The 25588-nt window shown below is 38.4% G+C and overlaps 1 protein-coding gene across 1 annotated transcript in view; it reads right to left on the reverse strand.

Annotated features, from left to right (window-relative positions):
• Positions 1 to 25263, reverse strand: part of mybbp1a (MYB binding protein (P160) 1a) — a 36457-nt gene extending 11194 nt beyond the window's left edge. Inside the window, exons 1-23 of the mRNA XM_022194349.2 lie at positions 24996 to 25263; positions 24344 to 24439; positions 23437 to 23520; positions 23271 to 23345; positions 22320 to 22427; positions 20766 to 20956; positions 19988 to 20155; positions 18530 to 18647; positions 16943 to 17232; positions 16740 to 16847; positions 15524 to 15649; positions 12547 to 12753; positions 12265 to 12373; positions 10389 to 10485; positions 9753 to 9931; positions 9421 to 9534; positions 9165 to 9332; positions 7806 to 7979; positions 6506 to 6663; positions 5782 to 5916; positions 4257 to 4347; positions 1238 to 1369; positions 1065 to 1133 (exon numbers count right to left, since the gene is read on the reverse strand). Coding sequence (XP_022050041.2) covers positions 1065 to 1133; positions 1238 to 1369; positions 4257 to 4347; positions 5782 to 5916; positions 6506 to 6663; positions 7806 to 7979; positions 9165 to 9332; positions 9421 to 9534; positions 9753 to 9931; positions 10389 to 10485; positions 12265 to 12373; positions 12547 to 12753; positions 15524 to 15649; positions 16740 to 16847; positions 16943 to 17232; positions 18530 to 18647; positions 19988 to 20155; positions 20766 to 20956; positions 22320 to 22427; positions 23271 to 23345; positions 23437 to 23520; positions 24344 to 24439; positions 24996 to 25172 — 3174 coding nt within the window. The 5' untranslated portion in view covers positions 25173 to 25263. The remainder of the gene's footprint in view (positions 1 to 1064; positions 1134 to 1237; positions 1370 to 4256; positions 4348 to 5781; positions 5917 to 6505; positions 6664 to 7805; positions 7980 to 9164; positions 9333 to 9420; positions 9535 to 9752; positions 9932 to 10388; positions 10486 to 12264; positions 12374 to 12546; positions 12754 to 15523; positions 15650 to 16739; positions 16848 to 16942; positions 17233 to 18529; positions 18648 to 19987; positions 20156 to 20765; positions 20957 to 22319; positions 22428 to 23270; positions 23346 to 23436; positions 23521 to 24343; positions 24440 to 24995) is intronic.
• Positions 25264 to 25588: the final 325 nt, after the last annotated feature.

Raw genomic sequence — 25588 nt, forward strand, 5'->3', positions numbered from 1 at the left:
ATCCGCCTAACTAGTGCTCCTGCAACATCTGGAACGTCTTCTGGAAGTCCTGTTCTGAACCTGATTTCAGTCGTTTCATCTCCTTAGTTGTTTTCTTTGCTTGATGCAGGCCAATAATTTGACCCTTCTGAGACAGATTAACATCCTTTCCATGACCAGAGGATATGTCTTCTGGTTGTTTCAGAAATGAGAAGCTCCTCACTGCATCAGCTAGGGTTAAAGAAGTTATCATCATCACTGCAGTAAATAACCAGTGGAAGGCTCTTACCTGTTTGCTTCGTTAAATCCAGGTGCGGATTGTTTTGGACAGGCGGTGTAGTGGCTGTATTAACTTTGACTTTGTGTTCATCATAAGTCTGATTGTAAAAAGTAACTCTTTAAATGCTGCTACTGGTGAAATTCAACACCAGAACAACAATAAATAGATTTTATGTACAGACTTTGTGTTCTAGAGCTCAATAATAACCATCAAAGTCACGTTTCCTCACACTGTCCTGCTGCAGTAAATACCCACACTGAATTAATCCACAGCAGAAAAACTGATGCATGTTTACTTTTGCTGTTAGAGGAAACCACTGAGCCTTTAGAAAATGGATATTATACATTTGTGAGCTGTTTTTACAGATTTATGCCTCCATTAGAGCAGGAAAGTCAGAGAGCCACTAAAAAAGTGTTGACTTTCACATTTTTATGGGATTTGTTGACAAAATCATAAATACAGAATATCACCAGCGTTTTCTTTTAACACTTAAGGAGCCACATGGCACAATAACTCCAGAGCCATGAAGTCAGGCAGAATGAGATGCAGGTTGTTAACAGCAAAACCAGGCAGGGTTTGAAAAGCACAAACTCATTCGAGGCATAATTCTAGTAGATAGCACTGAGAAATCTGTTAATTTACTTTTGTGCCGCTTTGCCCAAACTAATGACGGGTAAGTAGTCTACGAACTGGAGGCTTATTTATTCACTTTGGCAGCTTTCGGCTCCACTTCCTCCACTTCTGTCTTTTATGTTTGCCCTTCAGGATTTGGCTGCAGGATGGAAGCATAAATAAAACTCTGTACCTGCTGATGATCTCTGACTCCAGATGTGATGTTCTGCACCGCTGTGTCCAACAGTTTCACACACAAAACCTGAAAAAAATAAAAAAAACAGGAAAACACACGTTAGGTAGTGCTGCAGAGACTCTGTTCGTGTCTCCATGGTGACCTGAGGTAACACGTCTGGTCGCACTCACAGGGAATCTGGAGAACAAGTCGGTGAACATCTGGGCGGTCAGCGGACTCTTCCTCCGACTCATGAAGGAGCTCAGAGCGTCTCTGAAGACGGCAGAGACTCGATCCACGTCCACATTCCCCATGAACTCAATCTGGACGTAAAAAGACAACAGACTTCAGATCATCATTCGATGCTACAGAAGAAAAACACAGCTGGAAATTATGGATGGATTTTAATTTAGCTGCTTCATTTTCATGAACATTTTTACTTCAAGCATAAATATCGCAAGAACATAAAAAAGTCTGTACTCAACATTACAAAAGCAACTTAAACGTAAAAATGCATCTTAAAACAGTGAAACCCAAACACAGGAAAAAGATGAACAAAAAACAACTTGGAAAAAAATAACATTAATATAAATATATACATAAATCCAAACATAGAAAAAAATTTGTTAAAATTATATGTAGAAATATATAAACCTAAATATAGAAAAAAAATTGCTAAAATTATATGTATAAATATATAAACCTAAATATAGAAAAAAATTTGCTAAAATTATATTTATAAATATATAAACCTAAATATAGAAAAATGCTAAAATTACATGTAGAAATATATAAACCTAAATATAGAAAAAAAATTGCTAAAATTATATTTATAAATATATAAACCCAAATATTTTTTAAAAATTGCTAAAATTATGTATAAATATATAAACCTAAATATAGAAAAAAATTGCTAAAATGATATGTATAAATATATAAACCTAAATATAGTACAAATTGCTAAAATTATATTTATAAATATAGAAACCTAAATACAGAAAAATTTGCTAAAATTATATGCATAAATATATAAACCTAAATGTAGAAAAATTGCAAAGAAAAGTAAATTTTAATAATAACACTAAATTCATCAAAATAATTTCATATATATACACATATACACACACACACAAACAGAAAAAATTAGCAAAGGAAATGACAAAGAATATCTATCCATCTCTCTATAATAGTAGAAAATAGTAACAACAAAAATAAAACTGATGTATTTTTGCAGCAGTGGGTTTTAAAGGGTTAAAAGAGCATTTCCTGTTTCAGAAGTTTTGCACAAATATTGACCAAATTATCAAAATGAAACGAGGTTATCATCACATTGTGATTTCATCGGCTCCCCAGATTCTTCCTCCTCCTGACCCTCTGTAAATCTACCCAGGAATTAGTCTGATCCTTAGACCCTGTGAGCGTTTCCAACCCCATCTTCATTCCAGCTCTGGATGAGATACAGCTCCTACCCTTTGTTCTAAACCTGCACCGTTTAAAGCCTCTGGATTAAACGCAAGAACACAAAGCTATTATGTTTGTGGTGTCACTAATATCGATAGCCAAAGTCCAATTCAACATCATTTCCAACCAGAAACTCACTCTCCTTGCAAAGTTCTGAGTATTTAAAATCCCTTTGGGTGCTGCTGATTTACGTGGCGAGAAAAGGACAGACGTGAGGACAGAGCGACCCTCCACCAGACTCTGATCAGCTCATCGTCAAATCCAAGCGAACATTTGTGCCAAATTTATACAGAAATTCTCTGAAAGCGTTCCTCAGATGAAACATTCACAAGAACAGGACGGACAACCAGAAACACAACACCTCCAAACACAAAGGAAGGAGACATAAAATCCATTTTCACCAAAGTTATCCACAGAGTAATCCAAACTTTTAAGCTTTGACTTTCATTTTATTCTCTTTTATTCTTTTTTGTCCTCTATTTTTTTATTTGATGTCTTTTTTTTTGCTCGCTATCATCATGTGCATATTTTTCTTTTCTTTGATAGAATATGGCTTTTTTATCAATTATTTTTTGTTCTATTAATTTATTTATATTTAAATCCTGTATTTTGTATCTTTTGCTCTATTTTTCCAGTTTTTGCTTCTGCTTTGTTTTGTTGCAAACTCTAATTATCTCATTTTCTTGCTCTTTGTCGAGGTGCTTCTAAAATGTGCTCTATAAATAAAGTTATCACTTCACTGCATCCTGTTCTTCTGCTGCATAAAATAAACAGCAGCTGACTGAAGAATCAGAGCTAACTGTGACGTCCACTGAAACATACGTGTGCATTTTCTTTTGCATGTAATTCTGTCATAAAACTCTCAACCGTGGTGCAAAGGGACTCTTGGACAAAACGAAGCTTCGATTAATCATGAAAAAGGTTTAGAAAAGAGACAGAAGCAGACAAACAAGTCAAAAGAAGTCTGCATAGACGGACAGAAAAGACTATTTATGGACTACTTTTCTCTGCGGTAATGAAAACATCTGACTGAATCACCCTCCTCCAGGTAACTGTGGCAACATGCATTAAGATTCTATATATAGTGGACTCTGATTCTGAGCTTTCTGCCTTCATACTGACACTTTAAATGACGAATTAGGGCTGAAAGTACAAATTAATTTCAGTAGTGTCTTGATCAATCAACACAGTCGATAAAATGCAGCAAAAAATACCTGAAAACCTGAAGATGTTCACTTTACTAGCATATAACAGTGCCTTCAAAGCTGTAAATATTGATTTGAATCTATCCATCAAACATCACATATAAGAAGCTGTCACTACAACTTTTTGGCAACGTTGCTTTCAAAAAAAGAAAAAGGAGACGAGAAACCTGTGTGACGAAGAAAATCTCAGTTAAAAGGGGCCGATGTATCGAGGCCACTTCCTGACCCAGTAAAAACACAGGAAAAGAGGTGGAAGTTATGCGGAGCAAAGCTGCAGACAATCTGAGAACGGTAGCACTAGCATACAGCGTAAATATTTAATAGCAGTCTGTCTGCTCAACTACCCTGTGACCTAAAAGCAAAATAAAAGACTGGTTTGGGAAAAAAACAAACAAACACACACATGGTGTTATCAGGCGACTACCCGATTGATTTCTGGGAGTCACTTCCTCCTGACTACAGTCCAGTAATCCAGCAGCTCCCACTGGGGAGGTTAAGGCGAGTGAAATCTAACAGAGGATGAAATCAATGAGAGCAAACATACGTCGGTCGCTGCAGCTCTTCCTGCTGTCGGATCGTCTTTGGTCTCAGCAGGAGGAGCTCCTCGTAGAACTTTGACCACGTAAAGAGACGCACTGCAAGGACAGCAGCAAAACAACAATAAACACCTAGGAATACACATTTTATACTGTCTTCTGTCTATCTATATATGGTTTATCTATCTATCTATCTATCTATCTAGTCTATATCTATCTATCTATAGTGTATCTATCTACAGTCTATCAATCTGTCTATCTATCTATAGTCTATCCATCTATCTACAGTCCATCTATTCATCTATATATAGTCTATCTATCCATCTATCCACAGTCCATCTATCCATCTATCTACAGTCCATCTATCTAACCATCTACAGTCCATCTATCTATCCATCTACAGTCCATCTATCCATCTATATACAGTCCATCTATCCATCTATATACAGTCCATCTATCTACAGTACATCTATCTATAGTCCATCTATTCATCTATCTATAGTCCATCTATCCATAGTCCATCTATCCATAGTCCATCTATCTACAGTACATCTATCTATAGTCCATCTATCCATAGTCCATCTATCCATAGTCCATCTATCTACAGTCCATCTATCCATCTATCCATAGTCCATCTATCTACAGTCCATCTATCCATAGTCCATCTATCTATAGTCCATCTATCCATAGTCCATCTATCCATAGTCCATCTATCCATCTATCCATAGTCCATCTATCTACAGTCCATCTATCCATAGTCCATCTATCTATAGTCCATCTATCCATAGTCCATCTATCCATAGTCCATCTATCTACAGTCCATCTATCCATCTATCCATAGTCCATCTATCCATCTATCCATAGTCCATCTATCTACAGTCCATCTATCCATAGTCCATCTATCTATAGTCCATCTATCCATAGTCCATCTATCTACAGTCCATCTATCCATAGTCCATCTATCTATAGTCCATCTATCTATAGTCCATCTATCTACAGTACATCTATCTACAGTCCATCTATCCATAGTCCATCTATCTATAGTCCATCTATCCATAGTCCATCTATCTATAGTCCATCTATCCATAGTCCATCTATCCATCTATCCATCTATCCATAGTCCACCTATCTACAGTCCATCTATCCATAGTCCACCTATCTACAGTCCATCTATCCATAGTCCATCTATCCATCCATCCATAGTCCATCTATCCATCCATCCATCGTCTATCTATCTATCTATGGTCTATCTATCTATCTATCTATCTAGTGTATCTATCTGTCTATCGTATATCTATCTAATACATACATATACAAACAATCTAGTGCTTTTCTGCTACATCTGATTAAAAACTGGTTTCTAAATGAGCAGTATGTTATTTTTCTGTCTGTATCTGCGACTTCTTCTCTTCATACAACATCACTGAGGATTAATGAACTCCTGTTTCATCACACATTCATAAATATTAAAGTGTGTGAGGAAGTCAAGCATCGTTTTCTCTGCAGCTCAGTCATCCCACGCTAATGTTGCACCTGAAGTAGTAGAGGCAGACGGAGGAGTCGGACAGCTTCTGGGCTTTAGTCACCAGCTTGTCCAGCAGGTCGTGGAGCTCCCCCTGTCTGTCGCCGGCGGTCCTGCAGTAAACTTTAGACCTGCACAGCTGGTTCCTGGGAAAAACAGGACAAAACAGGCAGCATGTGGGTTTACTGAAAGGAAAGAAATAGTCAATAAATCTCCACATCATCCAGCCCAAAGACACAGAGGTTTGAAACGCCTGATTTAGCTGATCTCATTTCTATCTGCACATGTTTCTGCCTGCTTTAGATTTCATCACCAAATAGTTTGGATGCACAGAGGTAAAACTAGAAAAGCACTCAGAGAGCGCAGTACTCCTCCAAGGCTGCTCTTTCCCTCATGTGGCAGCGTCTGTATATTAGTTATTGATGACCAGAAGTCACAGCAACATTTAATGTAGATGAACCCACAAACAAAATGACCTGCACTGAGCACAGGCGTGTGTTATGCACGAGTACGTTATGCACAGACACCAAAATCACATATTTTAACCATCAGAAACTCCTGCTCTCTCTGACTGCCAGCGGAACACCAGCAAGTTTTATTCTGAAAAATTTAGCACACATATACCAATAAATCTAAGCTGGTAACATCACAGTACAGTTCACAATCTGTGGCAGGTGGACTCAAACTCAACACCAAGCCTGTAAGCCCCTCCGTCTACAGGTGAGGCGTTTTTACCTGAAGATATCCGCAGCTCTACGGAGGAAGTCCTGCTCCTGCTGCTCGCTGTTGGAGCTCATCCCTCGGTCGATGATGGTCAGCAGAGGCTCCACCAGACCGAGCACCAGAGGGCTGCCGGCCTGCCGAGCCACGAACACCTCCACCAGGTCCAGCACCTGCAGCAGGTAGACAGGAGACGTTTAGACGTTAAAATACAGCATATTAACCCATAAAACTCCAAATCTTTCCTTTGTTTTGTTGCAAAAAAGTATGTTCTTCAAATGTTTGCATTTAATGAACAAAACATGATAAACAACCTTAAGTTTCTTCAGAAAAATTAATTCAGTTTCAGCAGAAATATGCCTCAGTTTATCATTTACACATCTGTGAGTGTCTACAAAGGCACAAAACATTTAGTCACGATCAAAGCAGCAACAGTCGGACAAGAAAAGAAAAAAAACACACCGAAAAACAAGACAAAATGAGGAGACCAAAACGACAAAAAAATTAGACAAACAAGACGAAACAAAACAGAAAGGAGCCAAAAAATTAGGCAAAAAAGTTACAAAGCGGAAAAAAGATGGACAAACGACAAAAACGAGACAAAAATTACACAAAGCGAAACACAAAATGAGAAAAATAAGACAAAAAACTCAAGCGTGACAAAAAGGAAACAAAACGACAAAAGTCAGACAAAAAAACAACAAAAATATGACAAAATATTGCAAAAATGAGACAAAGCGACAAAAGAACAATGAACAAAAGACAAAAAACATCAAGAAACAAGAAAAAATATTACAAAAATCATACACAAAATGACAACGAGATCAAAATGACAAAAAATTAGACAACACGAAACAAAACAGAAAAGAGACAAAAAATTAGGTAAAAAAGTTACAAAGAGATGGACAAACAACAGAAACGAGACAAAAAATTAGGTAAAAAAGTTACAAAACGCCAAAAAGATGGACAAACGACAAAAGCGAGACAAAAAAATTACACAAAATGATGAATACAGTGAAACACAAGATGAGAAAAATAAGACCAAAAGGAAACACAAAACGACAAAAATCAGACAAAACAAGACAAAATGTTACAAAAATTAGACACAAAGCGACAAAAGAAAATCTAATATTTCACTTTATGATCAAAACAACTAGTCTAGAAACTATTTTAAATTTATAGTTTTACTAATTTACAACCTGCAGTTAATGTCTTCTCTGTAATTTTTACACTTTGAGGGCCGGATTGGACCCTCTGGAGGACTGGGTGGGTTTTCATGTTGGACACCCAGATGTTGCTTTAGAAGAAAACGAACCTTGATCTTAAACTCCCGGACCAGCGTCCTCTCCTTCTGCAGCTTGGCCTTCTCGTCCTTCTTGGCCTGAGTCTTCTTCTTCTGCTCTGAGAACAGCGCCGACAGACTCTTGTCCAGCTCCATCATGGCGTCGTCGTCCATGTCCTCGTCGCTGCTGCCGTCCTCCTCGGTGGCCTGAAGACGAAGCGGGACGGAGGACTCGTTACTATGACGACCTAAAATCTGTGATCTGAACTTTATCAAGGCTTGTTTGCTCATAAATGTCAAAAAAGATCAATTAAGCTCATCTTTTTATGACTTACATGCATAGTATACTCTAGAGGGGGTCCAAAAAAGGGGATTCTATGCCTTTATATATTTTTATTTTGTCTTAAAACCAGTTTTAAAGCACCCAGACATCACATCTTTGCATTATGGATGCTCCACATTCCATACGCTGGGGTCCAACCACCACTTTTCTTCATATTATTGATTTTAAAAGGCTTTTTTTTTTAATATTGCTCGCTTTTTTTATTGTTTGCGCTTTTACTACTGCTTTGTCTTGCTTAACTTTAAGTCACGTTACATGAATTCATGCTCTTATTGTGTCAACAACAGTTTTTTATTTCAAATTAGTGTTTTTATGTGTGGATTCATCGTATTTGTGTAACAGGTCGCTGTTAAAGGAACCATTTTTCTAGTATGTATTATGCCTGTTTTTTTTAACCGAGTTTCAAATTAACGATAAATACAAATGACCACATTGCTGTAATTTATGTTTTTTTGTAGTATACTACCTGGAGAATCTCACTTTTAAATGCTTGGTGGGTTTTTCGGCAAGTCTCCTTGTATTTCCTTTGCGATTTTAGAGGATTTTGAATGCATAAACAGCAAAAATCAAATGAAATGTTGATCGTCTCAACGTCAGACACAATGTCAGGGGGACTCCATGGAGAAACTACAAGATTTAAGAGTAAAGGAAGATAAATAAAGGACTAAAATCAACTGTGAGGAGGATGCTGACGTCTGTACCAAACAGTTGCTGATGATGAACTGATCAGGTGACATCACATCACCATGAAACCAAACACTTGGAAAGTCTAAGATCTAAAGCTGAGGGATGCCAGAGTTTGGTTTTGTTCCATCTTTGCTCTCTTAATCTCGAACATAGACAAACAACATCTTGAGTTGCAGCAGTTTTGAGATCAGACGGTGTTAAAATCACAACAGCTGAACACATAAAGTTTGTTTGGAACATCTTTACATCTCAGCTGCACTTCTAATAAAACTCCAAGAAGAGCAGAAGCGTCCGTACGTTGTTTCTTCTGGACGTCACTTCTATGCTCAGTGGAAACTACTTTTTAAAAACAGACGGCGTACCAGAGCGTTCTGCTGCTGGAGAACCTTCATCAGCTCCAGGCGGAAGTTCTGATCCACCTCTTCGCTTTCCATCTCCTCCTCTTCGTCGTCGTCCTTCTCCTCCTCCTCCATGGCTTCATCTTCCGCTTCCTCATCAGAGTCTTCATCAGATTCGTCGGACTCGTCGTCCTAGGAGACACAAAAACATCAGCCTCAAAATTGATCAGTAAATAGCAGAAAAGTCACGTAGTTCTGGGTAGAATTCAAGACGACCGACCTCCATCTCCTCGTTCTCATCTCCGTCCTTTGACTTCTTCTTCTGTGGTTTATTCGTGTCATCAGTGACGACCACAGCGCCGTCCTCCTCGTCGTCCCTGTCTGGGTCCAAAACCTGCACAAAACACCATCGTAGTAAATATTCACTGAGCTACCAGTCGGTTCAATCAATAGAAGACTAAAGAGACCAGATTATAGATCCTTAATACACAATGAAACTACCGGGTAATTCAAACACAAGAAAGCTATGAGCTACAACCTCATTTCTTTTAAAACAACAAGCTAGTATAAATTTGCAACCTGAAGACGTTTCTTCATAAAAGCATTACTTACGTCCAGGATGGTGGTGAGGGCGGCCGCAGTGACGTGGGGGCAGATGGAGGAGAAGACGGTTTTGCAGACCTGCCTGATGTGTCGACTCTGTTGTGACAGCAGAGACAACAGGATGTCCACCATCACCTCCACCCACTCCGGCTCCTCCTCCTCCTCCTGCTGCTGCTGCTGCTCGCTGGCTGCAGAAACACATCCATGAACTTTAACGCAGCTTTAGTTCGATTTTTTGGTCGCTTTGAGGCAACAAAATCAGTTTTAATCAGAATATCTCACATCTATAGACAGTATATGAAGCTGTCATGTTGGTGTTTTTACACATTTAGCAAACACAGAGCTAAATTAAGGTAAAACTGATATGTGTGAACGTATTAAATGCACCTGATTGGCGTTACATTGTGAGCTTTAAAGGAGTTTTTTTTTTTTACTTTTGCACAGAGTGGACAGACTTTCTGCTTCAAGTCTTCAAAGTATTGAGAAACTAATCACCTCATGGCTCTACCTGCAGAATAAAACCGTCAGACATGAGAGTGGTTTGATCTTCTCATTGAAGTGGAGGCCACAAAGTGGATTTGTTTGTATACGTGAAATGTAAGGACGAGGAAAACAGCAGCAGCATCACCGTGACTGAGGCCTCACCTTGTTTCTTCTTCTTCTTCTTCTTGGCCTTCTTCTCCTGAGCTTTGTCCATACAACTCTGCAGGTCCTTCATGATGTCCAGCAGTTCTTCAGGGGCCTACAGGAGAAAAAACAAATGTAACAGGAGGAGAACATTATGCTAAAACCAGGAGAACATAATGCTAAAACAAGGAGAACATCAAGCTAAAACTAGGAGAACATCACGCTAAAACCAGGAGAACATCACGCTAAACCAGGAGAACATCACGCTAAAACCAGGAGAACATTACGCTAAACCCAGGAGAACATTACGCTAAAACCAGGAGAATACTACGCTAAAACCAGGAGAACATTAAGCTAAAACTAGGAGAACATCACGCTAAAACCAGGAGAACACTACGTTAAAACCAGGAGAACATCACGCTAAAACCAGGAGAACATTATGCTAAAACCAGGAGAACGTCAAGCTAAAACCAGGAGAACATCACGCTAAAACCAGGAGAACACTACGTTAAAACCAGGAGAACATCACGCTAAAACCAGGAGAACATTATGCTAAAACCAGGAGAACATCACGCTAAAACCAGGAGAACATCAAGCTAAAACTAGGAGAACATCACGCTAAAACCAGGAGAACACTACGTTAAAACCAGGAGAACATCACGCTAAAACCAGGAGAACATTATGCTAAAACCAGGAGAACATCACGCTAAAACCAGGAGAACATCACGCTAAAACCAGGAGAACATCAAGCTAAAACCAGGGGAACATCAAGCTAAAACCAGGAGAACATTACGCTAAAACCAGGAGAACATCACGCTAAAACCAGGAGAACATCACGCTAAAACCAGGAGAACGTCAAGCTAAAACCAGGAGAACATTACGCTAAAACCAGGAGAACACTACGCTAAAACCAGGAGAACATTATGCTAAAACCAGGAGAACATCACGCTAAAACCAGGAGAACACTACGTTAAAACCAGGAGAACATCACGCTAAAACCAGGAGAACATTATGCTAAAACCAGGAGAACATCACGCTAAAACCAGGAGAACATTATGCTAAAACCAGGAGAACATCACGCTAAAACCAGGAGAACACTACGTTAAAACCAGGAGAACATCACGCTAAAACCAGGAGAACATTATGCTAAAACCAGGAGAACATCACGCTAAAACCAGGAGAACACTACGTTAAAACCAGGAGAACATCAAGCTAAAACCAGGGGAACATCAAGCTAAAACCAGGAGAACATTACGCTAAAACCAGGAGAACATCACGCTAAAACCAGGAGAACATCACGCTAAAACCAGGAGAACGTCAAGCTAAAACCAGGAGAACATTACGCTAAAACCAGGAGAACACTACGCTAAAACCAGGAGAACATTACGCTAAAACCAGGAGAACATTACGCTAAAACCAGGAGAACATTACACTAAAACCAGGAAAACATTACGCTAAAACCAGGAGAACATCACGCTAAAACCAGGAGAACGTCAAGCTAAAACCAGGAGAACATTACGCTAAAACCAGGAGAACATTACGCTAAAACCAGGAGAACACTACGCTAAAACCAGGAGAACATTACGCTAAAACCAGGAGAATATTACGCTAAAACCAGGAGAACATTACGCTAAAACCAGGAAAACATTACGCTAAAACCAGGAGAACATCACGCTAAAACCAGGAGAACATCACGCTAAAACCAGGAGAAAATTATGCTAAAACCAGGAGAACATTACGCTAAAACCAGGAAAACATTACGCTAAAACCAGGAGAACAAACAGGTGAACGGTATCAGATCGTGGCTCAGTACCGTCAGATAATGACTGTTCAGTGACTTGTGCTGGATCTGAGGGGGAAAACCGACTACCAGCTGTGTGATCGTGCGTTTTACCTTGAACAGGTGCATTCCCACCAACAGGAAGAGCTGCTGGAAAGCACTGCTCTCTGCTGACGGGCCTTTCTTTGCTTTCTTCTTCAGGTTTGCCACAGATTCCAACATGCTGGAAGAAAACAGAAGAATTAGAGAAATCAAAGATGTTCCCTTCAATCAATTCTACGTTCCCTCTAAGCGTACAGACATGTAAAGAGTACGTCATTACAATGGAAAAATGAAGCTAAAGCTACAAAAATAAGCTCTACGATCCCAGTGTCTTCACTTCGAGGACGTCCTTACCTGTCCCAGGCCTGTCTCTGCTCGGGGCTGAAGGGACGGCTGCTCTGGACGTGTTTGGGCTGGTTCAGCAGGACGTCGGCGTACTGGACCAGGTGGTAGATCCACATGTTGCCGTCAGCCGTGACACCCAGCACTCGCTTCTGGTTCACAGCTGCAGCTTCAGCCGAGTCGTCAGACAGCGGCAGGTGGTGCATCGACATGAGGAGTCTGGATGGATGAAGTCAGAGAGACAGCAGAGGTCACATTTAAACAGTCTGCAGGACATCAGCAGGGCTCTGCTCTGGCTGAGAAGGTTATACAGAGTCTGTTAGTGACGCGTTTCTGCAGATCTAAACTGTCTGCTTGAACTGGAAACCCGAGTGTTATTTTTACATCTAACCAGCAGGACTGCAGTTTACTAAAAAATAAACTTTATCAACTCAAAATGTAGGATCTCATCAACAAATTGATCCCCAAATGTGGAATTGAAGCAATTTCCATTTCACAAAACATTGCTTCAAAAATCTATACTCCATATACAGTACCATAAAAAAGTTCAGGGTCACTTAGAAATGTCCTGATTTGTGAAAGAAAAGCAGTTTTTTTTCCAATGAATACACCATTAAATGAATGATAAATCCAGTGTAGACATTGTTAATGTGCTAAATGACTATTGTAGCTGTAAACGGCTGATTTTTAATGGAATATCTCCATAGGGGTACAGAGGAACATTTCCAGCAACCATCACTCCTGTGTTCTAATGCTACATTGTGTTAGCTAATGATGTTGAAAGGCTCATTGATGGTTAGAAACCCCTTGTGCAGTTATGATAGAACATGGATAAAAGTGGGAGTTTTACTGGAAAACATGGAATTATCTGGATGACCCCAAACTTGAGAACGATAGTGTAGGTTAACTTAAACTCATTTTAGAGCAACTTCAACAAATATAGAACAACTGTAACTCATTTTAGAGCAACTGTAACTAATTTAGAGCAACTGTAACTAATTTAGAGCTACTTCAACTCACTTAGAGCAACTTTAACTCATTTAGAGCAACTTTAACTCATTTTAGAGCAACTTTAACAATTTAGAGCAACTTTAACAATTTAGAGCAACTTCAATTCATTTTAGAGCAACTATAACTCATTTTAGAGCAACTGTAACTCATTTAGAGCAACTTCAACTCATTTCGAGCAACTTTAACTAATTTAGAGCAACTATAACTCATTTTAGAGCAACTGTAACTCATTTAGAGCAATTTCAACTCATTTCAGAGCAACTTTAACTAATTTAGAGCAACTATAACTCATTTTAGAGCAACTTTAACTAAAATAGAGCAACTTTAACTCATTTTAGAGCAACTGTAACTAATTTAGAGCAACTTTAACGAAAATAGAGCAACTGTAACTAATTTAGAGCAACTGTAACTCATTTAGAGCAACTTTAACTCATTTAGAGCAACTTCAACTCATTTCAGAGCAACTTTAATTTAGAGCAACTTTAATTTAGAGCAACTTTAACTCATTTTAGAGCAACTGTAATTAATTTAGAGCAACTGTAACTAATTTAGAGCAACTTTAACGAAAATAGAGCAACTGTAACTAATTTAGAGCAACTTCAACTCATTTAGAGCAACTTCAACTCATTTTAGAGCAACTTTAACTAATTTAGAGCAACTTTAACTAATTTAGAGCAACTTCAACAAATATAAAGCAATTTCAACTCATTGTAGAGCAACTGTAACTAATATAGAGCAACTTTAACTTATTTAGAGCAACTTTAATTTATTTTTGAGCAACTAACCACATCATCAGTAAGTTATCAGCTAAATAAATCACATTCTGAAGTCTGACAACAGTTCGTGCAGCTCTTCAACACTTCTGTTTATTTATGTTCTCTGGTGTCACAAAGATCTCTCCAAGAAGAACCTGATAACGAGCGTCATTAGGGATAAAATCCACTGTGTGTTCTGATCGATGCAGCAGCGTTACCGTGTGATCACAACATCACACACTTTGTAACGCACTTAATGAAGCAGTTTTGTTTTTCTGGATCAGTGGCTTTTGAGCATTTACACAGATCATTTCAGTCTAAAATAACCAGGTTAGAATAGTTAGCATAGTATAATAAAAACATGAGTGATCCCTCACTGGGATAATTTACATAATGTGATGCAAATGCCAGCTTTTATAGAAGTTTATTTTGATTACATTTATGCTAATGATGATAGCACTTTGCCTCATTTACTTCATCTAGAGATAAGTGCAGATTTTTAACTTGAAAACACATTTTATTCACACAGAGACACTTTAAACTGAAACTCAGGCTTTACAAGCTGCTGCTGTAAGATTTTATCTTTAATTTAAATGGTGAGAGTGGGCTGATTTAAGGTGGTGTGTTCATTAAACGCTGGAAAACTTTTACACACCTGTTCAAAAGTTTGGGGTCAGTAAAAATAAAAAAAATAAAAAATAGTAAAAGTACAGTAAAAATATAGCAAAAATATAATAAAAATATAGCTAAAATAAAGTTAAAAAAATATAGTAAAATACAGCTTAAAAATACTGTGAAAATATAGTAAAATAAAGTTAAAAAACAGTAAAAATATAGTAAAAAATACAGAGTAAAAACAGTAAAAATATAGAAAAAATAGACTAAAATATAGTAAAAGTACAGTAAAAATATAATAAAAATACAGTTAAAATAAAGTAAAATATATTAAAAATACAGTAAAAACATAATAAAAATACTGTAACAACATAGTAAATAAAGTTTAAAAAACTGAAAAAAATATAGTACAAATACAGTAAAAAAAATAGAGTAAAAATATAGCAAAATATATAAAAATGTATCATTCATTGAATGTTATCTTCATTGGAAAATTCTACTTTTCTTTCAAAAATAAGGACATTTCTAAGTGATCTTAAACTCATGTGACGATGCCGTTTCTTCAATGATCAGTGTTTGCAGGAGGAAGAAGAGCATTCATCTCTCACCCAAAGAAAGAATTGACGAGCACTCCTCTGGTTCTTTCATCCAGAGGGACAGAAAGCTTCTCCTTCGTCTCTGCGATGTCAGCTGAAGCCTTTCTGGTGCTGAAGAAAGCGTGGAAGAAGACAAACCTGGAAAAGAAGCAACACAACTCCAGCTCATGACCTTCTCCTCATCAGAAACTGAGACTTTAATAGTTTTCTTTAACCCTCCTGTTGTCCTCATTTACGGGCACCAAAAAAATTCTTTCCTCGTCTGAAAAAAATCCAAAAATTCAGCAAAAAAATTCACCAAATTTCTGAAAATTTGTAAAACATTCATGAGGAAAATTCCAATAATTTCTTAAAAGTTAAAAAAAAAAAATCGGCATGAAAATAAATAAGTAAATATTTTCAGAAAATGAGTACAAATCATCCAAAAAAAATCCTAAAAATATCTAAAATCATTACATGTTGTTAAATCACCCTAAATATGTGAAAAATGACTTCAAATAAGTCAAATTTGTCCAGAATTTGATAAAAAAAAAATCCTCCTTAACTGTTTAAAATCTGTCCAAGATGAGTTAATCGTCCAGGATGGCTGAGAAGGGTTAAAAAAATGTCTAAAAATGGATCCAAAATAACTTTAAAATGTCTTCAAACTATTAAAACTTTATGTAAAGGACGGATATTTAGGTTGGAGGGTGGGGAAAAAATCCCTGTGATGCTTCTCGTCGTCTGGTTTGACACTTGATTTGTCTGTTGTCTTCATTTACGGGCACCAAAAAATATTGTTTGCTAGTCTAAAAAAAATCCAAAAATTCAGCAAAAAAATTCCCCGAATTTTGTGAAAATTTGCAAAACCTTCAGGAAGAAAATTCCAATAATTTCTTCAAATTTTTTAAATCCTCCAAATTTGGCATGAAAATAAATAAGTAAATCTTTTCAGAAAATGAGTACAAATCTTCCAAAAAAAATCCTAAAAATATCTAAAATCATTACATATGTATCAGTAAAACTTCTATTTTCTTTAGGAGCATTCACACCAAAAACAACCAAAATCCAGGGAAATTCGTTCAAGAAATCTTCTTAACATTTCTTTTTTTCTACCAAAAAATTGTTCAAAGATTTCTCAAAAATGTAGAAAATGTGGCCATCAGAAGTATCACTGTGAAAATATTCGTTTTTCCCACATTTTCAAACTAAAACGGGTCAACAGGGTCAAAGCAGAGTCGGCTCTCACCGGGCCACGTCCATGATGAGCTCCTCCTGCTTCTTCACCTGGTGGTTGTCGATGATGGAGGACAGCCGAGCAACGATCCACTTCCTCAGGCGGAACACAGAGTTCTCCCTAACATAGATTAAAAAAAATAAGACATTAATCCACTTTTCAGACTCGGTTCTTTCTGTCCAGCTTCTCCAGACCAAACAGGACGGCTGACTCACTGCTCCTTCCCCTCCTGGTTGCTCTTCTGCTTGCGGGTGCTGAAGTCCAGCAGCCGGTCCATCTGAGGCTGCAGGAACGCGTTCTTCAGCCAGTCCACGTAGCCGAGCAGCGCCGCGGGCTGCAGGTGCTGCACCACCCTCCACACCGACGGCACCACCGGGTAGCCCTGGTTGGTCAGCGAGGAGAAGCCCAGCATCACCGCCAGCTGTCTGTCCGAGTCCCGGCAGCCCTGCAGGAAGCTCGACACGTAGTCGTCCATCTCTGGAGCCAGCTTGAAGCGGTCGGGTTTCTGGGAGAGAACAATGATGGAGGAGGTTCATGTCAGCAGAAGAAGATACCGATACGAAAACAAGACAAGCACGTCGAGAGCAGTACTCCTCCAAGGCTGCTCATTCCCCATATGGCATCGTCAGAGATGCAACATTTGTTTCTTATTATTATTGATGATCAGAAATATAGATTTATCCTCAAACAAAATGACCTTACACCGGGCTCAGGCGTGTGTTATCCACAGATACTAAATGGTGTGACCTAAATATGTATAAATGACTCTTATAAAGGTCTGTTTATCAGTTCACCACATTTGCAAGGTTTTGTTTTGCTCGTGTTAAAATAACCGTTCCCTCCATGCTTTTATTTTGAAGGAGTATTTTGTAATGTTAGAAATTTGTCCAGAACTTGCTCAAAAAATCCTCTTTTCCTGTTCACAATCTGTCTAAAATGAGTTAAACATCTAGGATGGCTTAGAGAGATTCCAAAATGACTAAAAAGAATTGAAACATGTTTGAAATGACTCATAAAATAAATGTGTTCTCTCTAAATGTTGTTAAATCACCCTAAATATGTGAAAAATGACTTCAAATTACTCAAATTTGTCCAGAATTTGCTAAAAAAAAATCCTCCTTAACTGTTTAAAATCTGTCCAAGATGAGTTAATCGTCCAGGATGGCTGAGAAGGGTTAAAAAAATGACTAAAAATGGACCCAAAATGACTTTAAAATGTCTTCAAACTATTAAAACTTTATGTAAAGGACGGATATTTAGGTTGGAGGGTGGGGAAAAAATCCCTGTGATGCTTCTCATCGTCTGGTTTGACACTTGATTTGTCTTTGAAGGGTTTTAATTCATCAGAACATCAAGTTTACTCAGACTGATGAGTTTATTTGTCATCTTACCGCTCATACAGTGGAGGAGGAAGAAGATCAGTGAATGACTTAAACCTGCGGAGATCTTTTACAACTTCCTGGTAACTAGGGCTGCAACTAACGGCTGTTTTCACCGTTATCTGAACTGATGGTTTTATAAATTAACTAATTAGATAAATAGAGGTGATCAGAGCTTTCCAAAGTGACGTCCTCAACTGGAGCTTCATCTAAACCAGTGGTTGCTACTATGGCGACTCACAGAAGATGGCATTTTCTTGGCTTTTATTTTACATTTGGGGGCAAACTGTGGAGCCTCGACAGCTGATTTGAGGAGTTTGTTGGATCACAAAAGCCGGCTGTTCACCTCCGTTATGCAAAACATATTCTAAAAAAAGTGTGACAGAAGCCTGAACTTCACAGTTAACTAGACGTGAAACCGACCTGAGCGGTGACCACATGTTCTCCGTAGAGCATCATCACCTCTCCAGACAAAACCTCCTTCAGCTGAGACAAAGACAGCAGCGGCAGAGCAGCGCCCAGCAGACGGAAGCTCAGGAAACTGAACACAGACGAGACAACAGTTAGAGGAGTGGAATTACCTGAAGGAAAACTGGACAGGGTGACAGATAATAAACAGATTTGATGGTTTAAATCAGGGCTGATTTTAGTTCAGGAGCCACATTCAGTCCAATCTGATCTCCAGTGACCAGTAAAATCACAGCATAACCTATAAATAAATAACCACAACTCCTCATGTTTCACACTTTGTTTTAGTGCAAAAAAGTATGTTCACATTTAAGGAATTATCGTTTTACAAAACATCATGAACAACCTGAAATGTATGAAGAAAAATAAATTCAATTTCAACGACTTTCAGCCTCAGTTTATCATTTACACATTACAACTGCCTGATCACAGAGTGTCGACAAAGAAACACAACGTTTACTCCTCTGGAAATTAATGAGATAGTGTTTTACTTTATGATCCAAATGACAAGCCATACAAAAACAAAAAGGCAACAAAAACAAGACAAAATATTACAACTAAGAGACACAAAATGAGAAAAATCAGACAAAAAAAGGACAAAAAAACAACAAAATACTTCAAAAATAACACAAAAAGACAAAAACGAGACATAAAATGACAAAAAAGGACAAAAAACAACAAAATATTACAAAAACGAGACACAAAATGACAAAAATGAGAAAAATCAGACAAAAAATTACAAAAAAAACAACCAAATATTACAAAAATAAAACACAAAAAGACAAAAACAAGACACAAAATGACAAATAATTAGACTGTTTTATTTAACCTTTCACTTTTCTTTGGTGTGATGGCATCTCTCTAATTCTTTAATTCTGTCATTTTTTGACTTTTAATTTTAACCCTCGGTCTTGTTCTTTAATTTAAAAACTGCCTCGTTCCCTTGTCTGATGTGCATGCTAACCGAGCTAATCATTTGTCTCCTACGTCTAGTTTGAAGTTTTAACTGTCAAAGCACTTTGTAAACGCTGTTCTTAAGGGTGCTATATAAATAAAGTTCTCATTATAAATTGTGGAAAACGTTTTCATTAAATAACTTCCAACAACTCAGAGAACGTTGAACTTGTGTCTTTCTTATAATGTGGCTGTATGCTGTGCAGAATTGTGTTGAAAGTGAATCAGAAATGTCACAGATTCACTAAGACTGATGTGATTTTCACAGGAAAACGAGCAGAATGTTTGCAGATGCTGTCAGATAATAAAAAGAAGAACATGTCTGAAAGAGGCTGAAGTAATGAAAACATGCTGCAGCTACAACAAATCTATCTGTCTGTCTGTATAAGAACACATCCTTATCCAACAATCTAAAGTAATTCTGCTGCTCTGAGCGTTTAATGAACGTTTCTGACTCACTGCGTCGGGCCCTGCTGCTCCTTCAACATGCCGTCCACTATGGCTTTATTCCAGAAGAGCTGGAAGCTGTCTTCCTTCAGAGAGAGCTTGAGGAGGTCCAGGACCACCGCTGGGAGGACGCGCTCCTTCTTCACCGACTGAGCCGCCATCTTCAGCACCTCTGTCAACCTGCCAGACGTGGATTTTCACACGGAAGCTGCTAATTAGCACACAGGAGGGGAACTGGAGCAGAACTAGAGCATGTGCATTCAAAGCTGCTGATTTTAGCACAATGTGGGAGAAGTTTAGAACTTAATGACTGTAAGAGAATAAAAGGAAGGCAGCAGGAAAAGGATAAAACATACATAAAACTTAACACCGAGCTGACTGTTGATTCATACAGAAAGGAGTTGTAGAAAGTTATGAAATGTGCAACTGGAGAACAAAGACTTTTTCAGGTATTTACTGATATGAGATCATGGCTAAAGGATCAGGAAAACTGTGGAATAATATCCAGAATATACAGAAGTTTTCACGTGTCCTCGATCACAACATGTTAGAAGTAAATGTGGAAGAGAAGGAAGAGTGCTGAAATCTGGAGAAGAATGGGAGAGTATTTGTAAAATAGAATGGGAAACTCCTCATTCAGCAGCTGAAGAGAGACAGATTCTTCATTATTCCTGCAGTACAGAGACATCCAGGCTTTGGTACAAACTGTTGGAGGTTCAATCATGACCACATATTCTGGACTCTCATCTGTTTGGCACAATAAAATAAGATAAAAACGCTGAGCTCCTACCTGGGGATGTTGTCGGCGTTGATGATGGTGGACGAGCCCAGCAGGTTCTTCAGTTTCTTGGGTTTGAGGGTTTGAGGGAAGCGCTGCAGAGCCACCAGCAGCAGCTGAAGCTGCTCTGGAGTCCTGAAGGCTGATGCCAGGTCAGTCTGCAGAGCGTTGAGCAGGACCTCCTCAAACACCTCCTCTGGGATCTGACGGGACGACGTTTAGAGAAAAGAATAAATGAAGCAAAAGACAAGATGATGTCCTGCTGTGTTGAGGTGACAGAGATGTTTAAAAGAGCAGCTGAAGATGATGACGGCACATTTTACCCCAAATGCTCATTTTAGCCTCAGCCAGGGGCAAGCTGAGACAAGAAAACACTTTTTTTGGAAAGTCATATTTTAGAAACTGTTTATATTAAATCCAAACCAACTATTCCCGTGAATGCTCCACATCCTGAACTATATGTACGTTTTATTTTTAGATATGACTGTAACGACACCTCAAGTTAAAACCGGCTCATTTTACCAAACTCTCCCCGACTGTAAGAACCTAAAATGACATTGTAGCCTGTTAAACTTCAGCGGCCCGTATGTGCAAACGTATTTTGCTAAATTGACCGAAGCTGCAAACTCGATGACAGAAACATGATACACCCATGGAAAGCTTAGATTCTCATGAATCCGCCGGTATAAACCACTTTCAGATGTGATTACCACAGCGGGTAATATAAACACATTTGTCCAACAAACAGCAAATAACGTACACAGCACAACTCACCTTTGAAGGCTCATAACTAGTCACAGATGAAAATATTTCACAAAAAACAGCCATAATCCAACCTTGGACATCCAGACAAAACAAGCCAGTAAAATATTTTGTCCAAAACATGTCTAGAAATCAGTAAATAATCCAAAAATAGCTAGTTTTTGTGAACATGCACCTCGTGCTGCGCGTCCCATATTTGGGATAGGCTACATTCAATCCACAACGTTTGTGCGCTGCTCTTCGATAATATTGTATAAAAATAATATTGTATAAAAGATGCCAGCCAAGTAAAACATGATGCTAAAACTAAATGAAAACGTACCTTTTCACACTAAAAAATATCAGACACTTTCACTTTCTTCTTCGTGTCTGGTGCACTTCCATTGTGGATTGAATTTGCAGCGTTTTTCTCTTGCGGTTGTTCTGGGGGTTTGTGTGTGTTTTTATATATTTGCAGTATTTTTCATTTGCATCTGTTTTGTGATTTTGTAAGTCTTTGCTTCTGCGTCGTTTCTGTGATTGCAGCATGTTTCTCTTGCAGCATTTTTTTTCTTCCATGTGTTTCATGCGTTTGTGAGTTTTTGGTTTTGGATCATTTCTGTGTTTGCAGAGCTTTTGCGGTTTGCAGCGTGTTTGCCCCTGTCGGCCACCGTACAGGGAGTCATTTAATCGTCCAACATTTTTAACAGTTTCTGCTCAACCATCTCTGACTTGCCTGATTTTTTATTTCTTATTATAAATTACAGACACGTATGAAGATATTTCACATCTCCTCCTGTGCTGTGTTTGTGGAGATGTTTTCACCTCACTGAGGATGTCCGTCATGGTCTTGTTGGGAAGGTCCTTCAGATGCTGCTTGTGTTGACTGAGATTCTGTAGGAGCTTCACGCATCCTAAAACCACCTGTGGCTCCTGCAGATCAGAACACAAACAGCAGAGCTCAAACACAACAACCTGTAGACACATTTACAGGAACATCAGCTGTCAGGACTCTCCTCTGTGTTTGATCCTGACCGACATCTGGATCACTTTCTCTACAGGACAAACCTCGGTGAACATCTCAAACTTTACTTGATGATCAATTATGAACCGTTACAGCAAAAGTCAGTACAGACGGTTGATCTTGCAACAGTGAAAGCCAGAATATATACAGTAAATAATGAGACATAAATGTGCTGGTTCTCCTTTAAAACAGCCTCATGTTCAGTGACATCCTGTTAGAAACCATCAATCATACTGCATCCTTTTGTCAGAGCAGACATTTGTACTTGTAATTACAGGAAAATAACATTATTAATAGTTTGTTCTGTTAAAGTTGTGTCAGTGAAGCAGCATAAAACTGAAGCAGCTGAACAGAAAGAAGCTTTCATTCATTGTATTACTGATATTTCCTCCTTTAACACGTCATAGCATCATTTTATGCTCATCTCCATTAAACTGCAGGTTCAAAGTTCTGGGATAGTCTGGTTTTAAAATTCTTCTTTTTTTTTAAATTTACGTTAAAACGTTCTATCTTAGTTCCGTTTGAACTGTCTAACGTAGGTTCTGCTTAGTTTCCGGAATGTTCTTTTTGAAGGCAGGACACCGTTCTCTAGAGAAGTTCTAAAAGCGTTTTTCAAGGATTTACATCTTTCTCCAGTCATGCAACATCGTAGGAACGGTTTATAGAAGAACGTTCTATGATACTTTCCCTCGACAAACTCCCTAGAACATCCGCCAGAATGTTCCACCTTTGGGTTTTAAAACTCTTCTGACCTTGGAGAGGCGTCCGGACTGATGAAGGGCGAGGACGCCAAACAAGTTTCCAAACATCGCATTTCTGGCAAGTTTCTGGAAAACAAAGACAAGATCTTGACGCTAAAGAATCTAATTTGTGAAGATTTTGAGGCCAAAAGAGGAAAACAAAATGCCCAAAGCTGACCTTTTTCACGGCCTGGAGGCTGTGCTTTTCTTTGATTCTGTCCAGGACGCTCTGCAGGGAGACGTCCTCAAAGGCACTCAGGACCTGCAGAGAAAAACACATTTGCATGAATACATTTATTATAATTCTGTCTAAAAGGCAACAAAATCCACCAACAGGCAGCGATGAAGCTCATTAACAGAGGCCACTTCAGTTAGATCTGTACAATAAAACGACAAAAGGTTTGTCTTTCTGAAGCGCATAACGATCAGTGGACAATACTGAGGGGTTTCTAGTCCCTCCTATTTCCAGATAAAAGAGGCACAACATCATATGTACGGTAAGAATCTACTCTAATGACTGCAAACTACACTTTACAGCTGGAAAATGAACTTCTCAATGCTTTCTGGTAGAGAACCTAGGCATTATAGACACAGGGGTCAGTTCATCTCAAATCATCAAACATTTTAACAGTCTCTGCTCAACCATCTCTGATTTGCCTGAAATGTATTTATTGTAAATTATGGATTTGTATAAAGATACTTGTGATATTTTAGTCAATATATTCGGATACCAAAATTAATATCCGGATAGTGCCATAGGGAATGAATATTCGGATATTCGGGTCCAGCCCTAGTTCAAACAGTCTGATATTTTGAGAAAAAAAACGTGCTGAAGTTGGTTTAATTTGAAAAGAATATATCGGGCTAAACTTTCATAGAAACAATTTTAAATATCTGTAGTCTATGATTAAAAAAAGCTTCAAGCATATCAGAGATGTGTGAGCAGAAACCTGCTGATGATCTGGATTATAACACATCCTTTAGTCCAGTTCCTGCTCTATTAGTGATGAAGACTGTGTGATGTGACTGAAAGCTGACATCAATTTACAGATTAAAGGGTCAAACTGGTGCTGAATTCCACCCACCTGCCCCAGAGCGAGGCTGAATCCGGGTCTGGCCGTCTCCCGTGTGTGACCGAGTCCATCCACGAGTCTTTTAAAGGTGTATTCCAGCTCATCTTCCTGCAGAGAACAACAACTTTTACCGCAAATTATCTTTAAAACACATCATTTATCACTTAGCGTATGCAGACAGAACATCTGGAACCAGCAGAAAAAAGAAACCAGCCTCTAGAGGTTGATATTTACACTTACTATTTGGGTTCTGCACTGATTTACTCACAAATTTGAGGCATTTACTGTAATTCAGATGTAAATATTGCACTTACATCTCTTATGATGAGCTAATAAAAGGTGACATAATACTGCAGATTAATAATATGACAGTAAATTCTACTGGAACTTAGTAGTAAACAGTACAACAATCTCATAAAATACAACATTATACCTGCTGCAGATTTAAGAAGGAAGCAGGGGATAAATCAGACTTAATATTCAGAACATTTATCACATTTGGTGACTGAAATTTGTGTTCTTCTTCACATAAATGAGACATTTCCAACATAAATTACTGCTGAAAATGGCTGCAAATAACTACTACTACTACTATACTACTCGTGTTTCTACTTTAAAACTCCACAGGACAACATGTGAGGCAGACCCACGCTGACAGTCTCACCTTGTTTTGGGTCTTCAGGTACTGGATCAGGTTCTCCACCGCCTTCAGTCGGACCTCCTGCTCGGGTTTCGCCAGGTCCCAGAAGAAGTCCAGGAAGAGGCGGTTCTGCTGCAGGCTGCCGGCGGCCCGGAGCGGCTCGGCTGCCTTCACTGGGACCTCCACCATCTCCTCAGACATCTGCTGATAGATCTACTGCTCCTCTAACAGCAGGGATCCAGGCTGCTCATGCTGCACGAACACGTGGTCACCCAACAGGCACTACTTCCGGGTCAACTCTGACGTGTGTGTTTTTTTAACAGAAAAAAAACTTTATTGATCGACAAAAACAAGAGAACGTCACACACAAATATAATAAGAATATAAATAATAACGATGAAGACGATAGTGGCTTTTAAAGCAATGCTACTACAGTGATAATAATAAAAAAGAACAGACCAATAGTCTACAAAAAATATAATTTACAGTTATTATCGTCAGCATTACCAGTGTACGAAATAACAAAATAATAATAATAATCTACATAATGCTATTAAAAATAACGATGAAGACAATAGTGACTTTCATAGCAATGCTACTATAGTGATAATATTAAA

The sequence above is a fragment of the Acanthochromis polyacanthus genome, chromosome 17 (assembly GCF_021347895.1).
Source record: "Acanthochromis polyacanthus isolate Apoly-LR-REF ecotype Palm Island chromosome 17, KAUST_Apoly_ChrSc, whole genome shotgun sequence".
In the NCBI taxonomy this organism is placed as follows: Eukaryota; Metazoa; Chordata; class Actinopteri; family Pomacentridae; genus Acanthochromis; species Acanthochromis polyacanthus.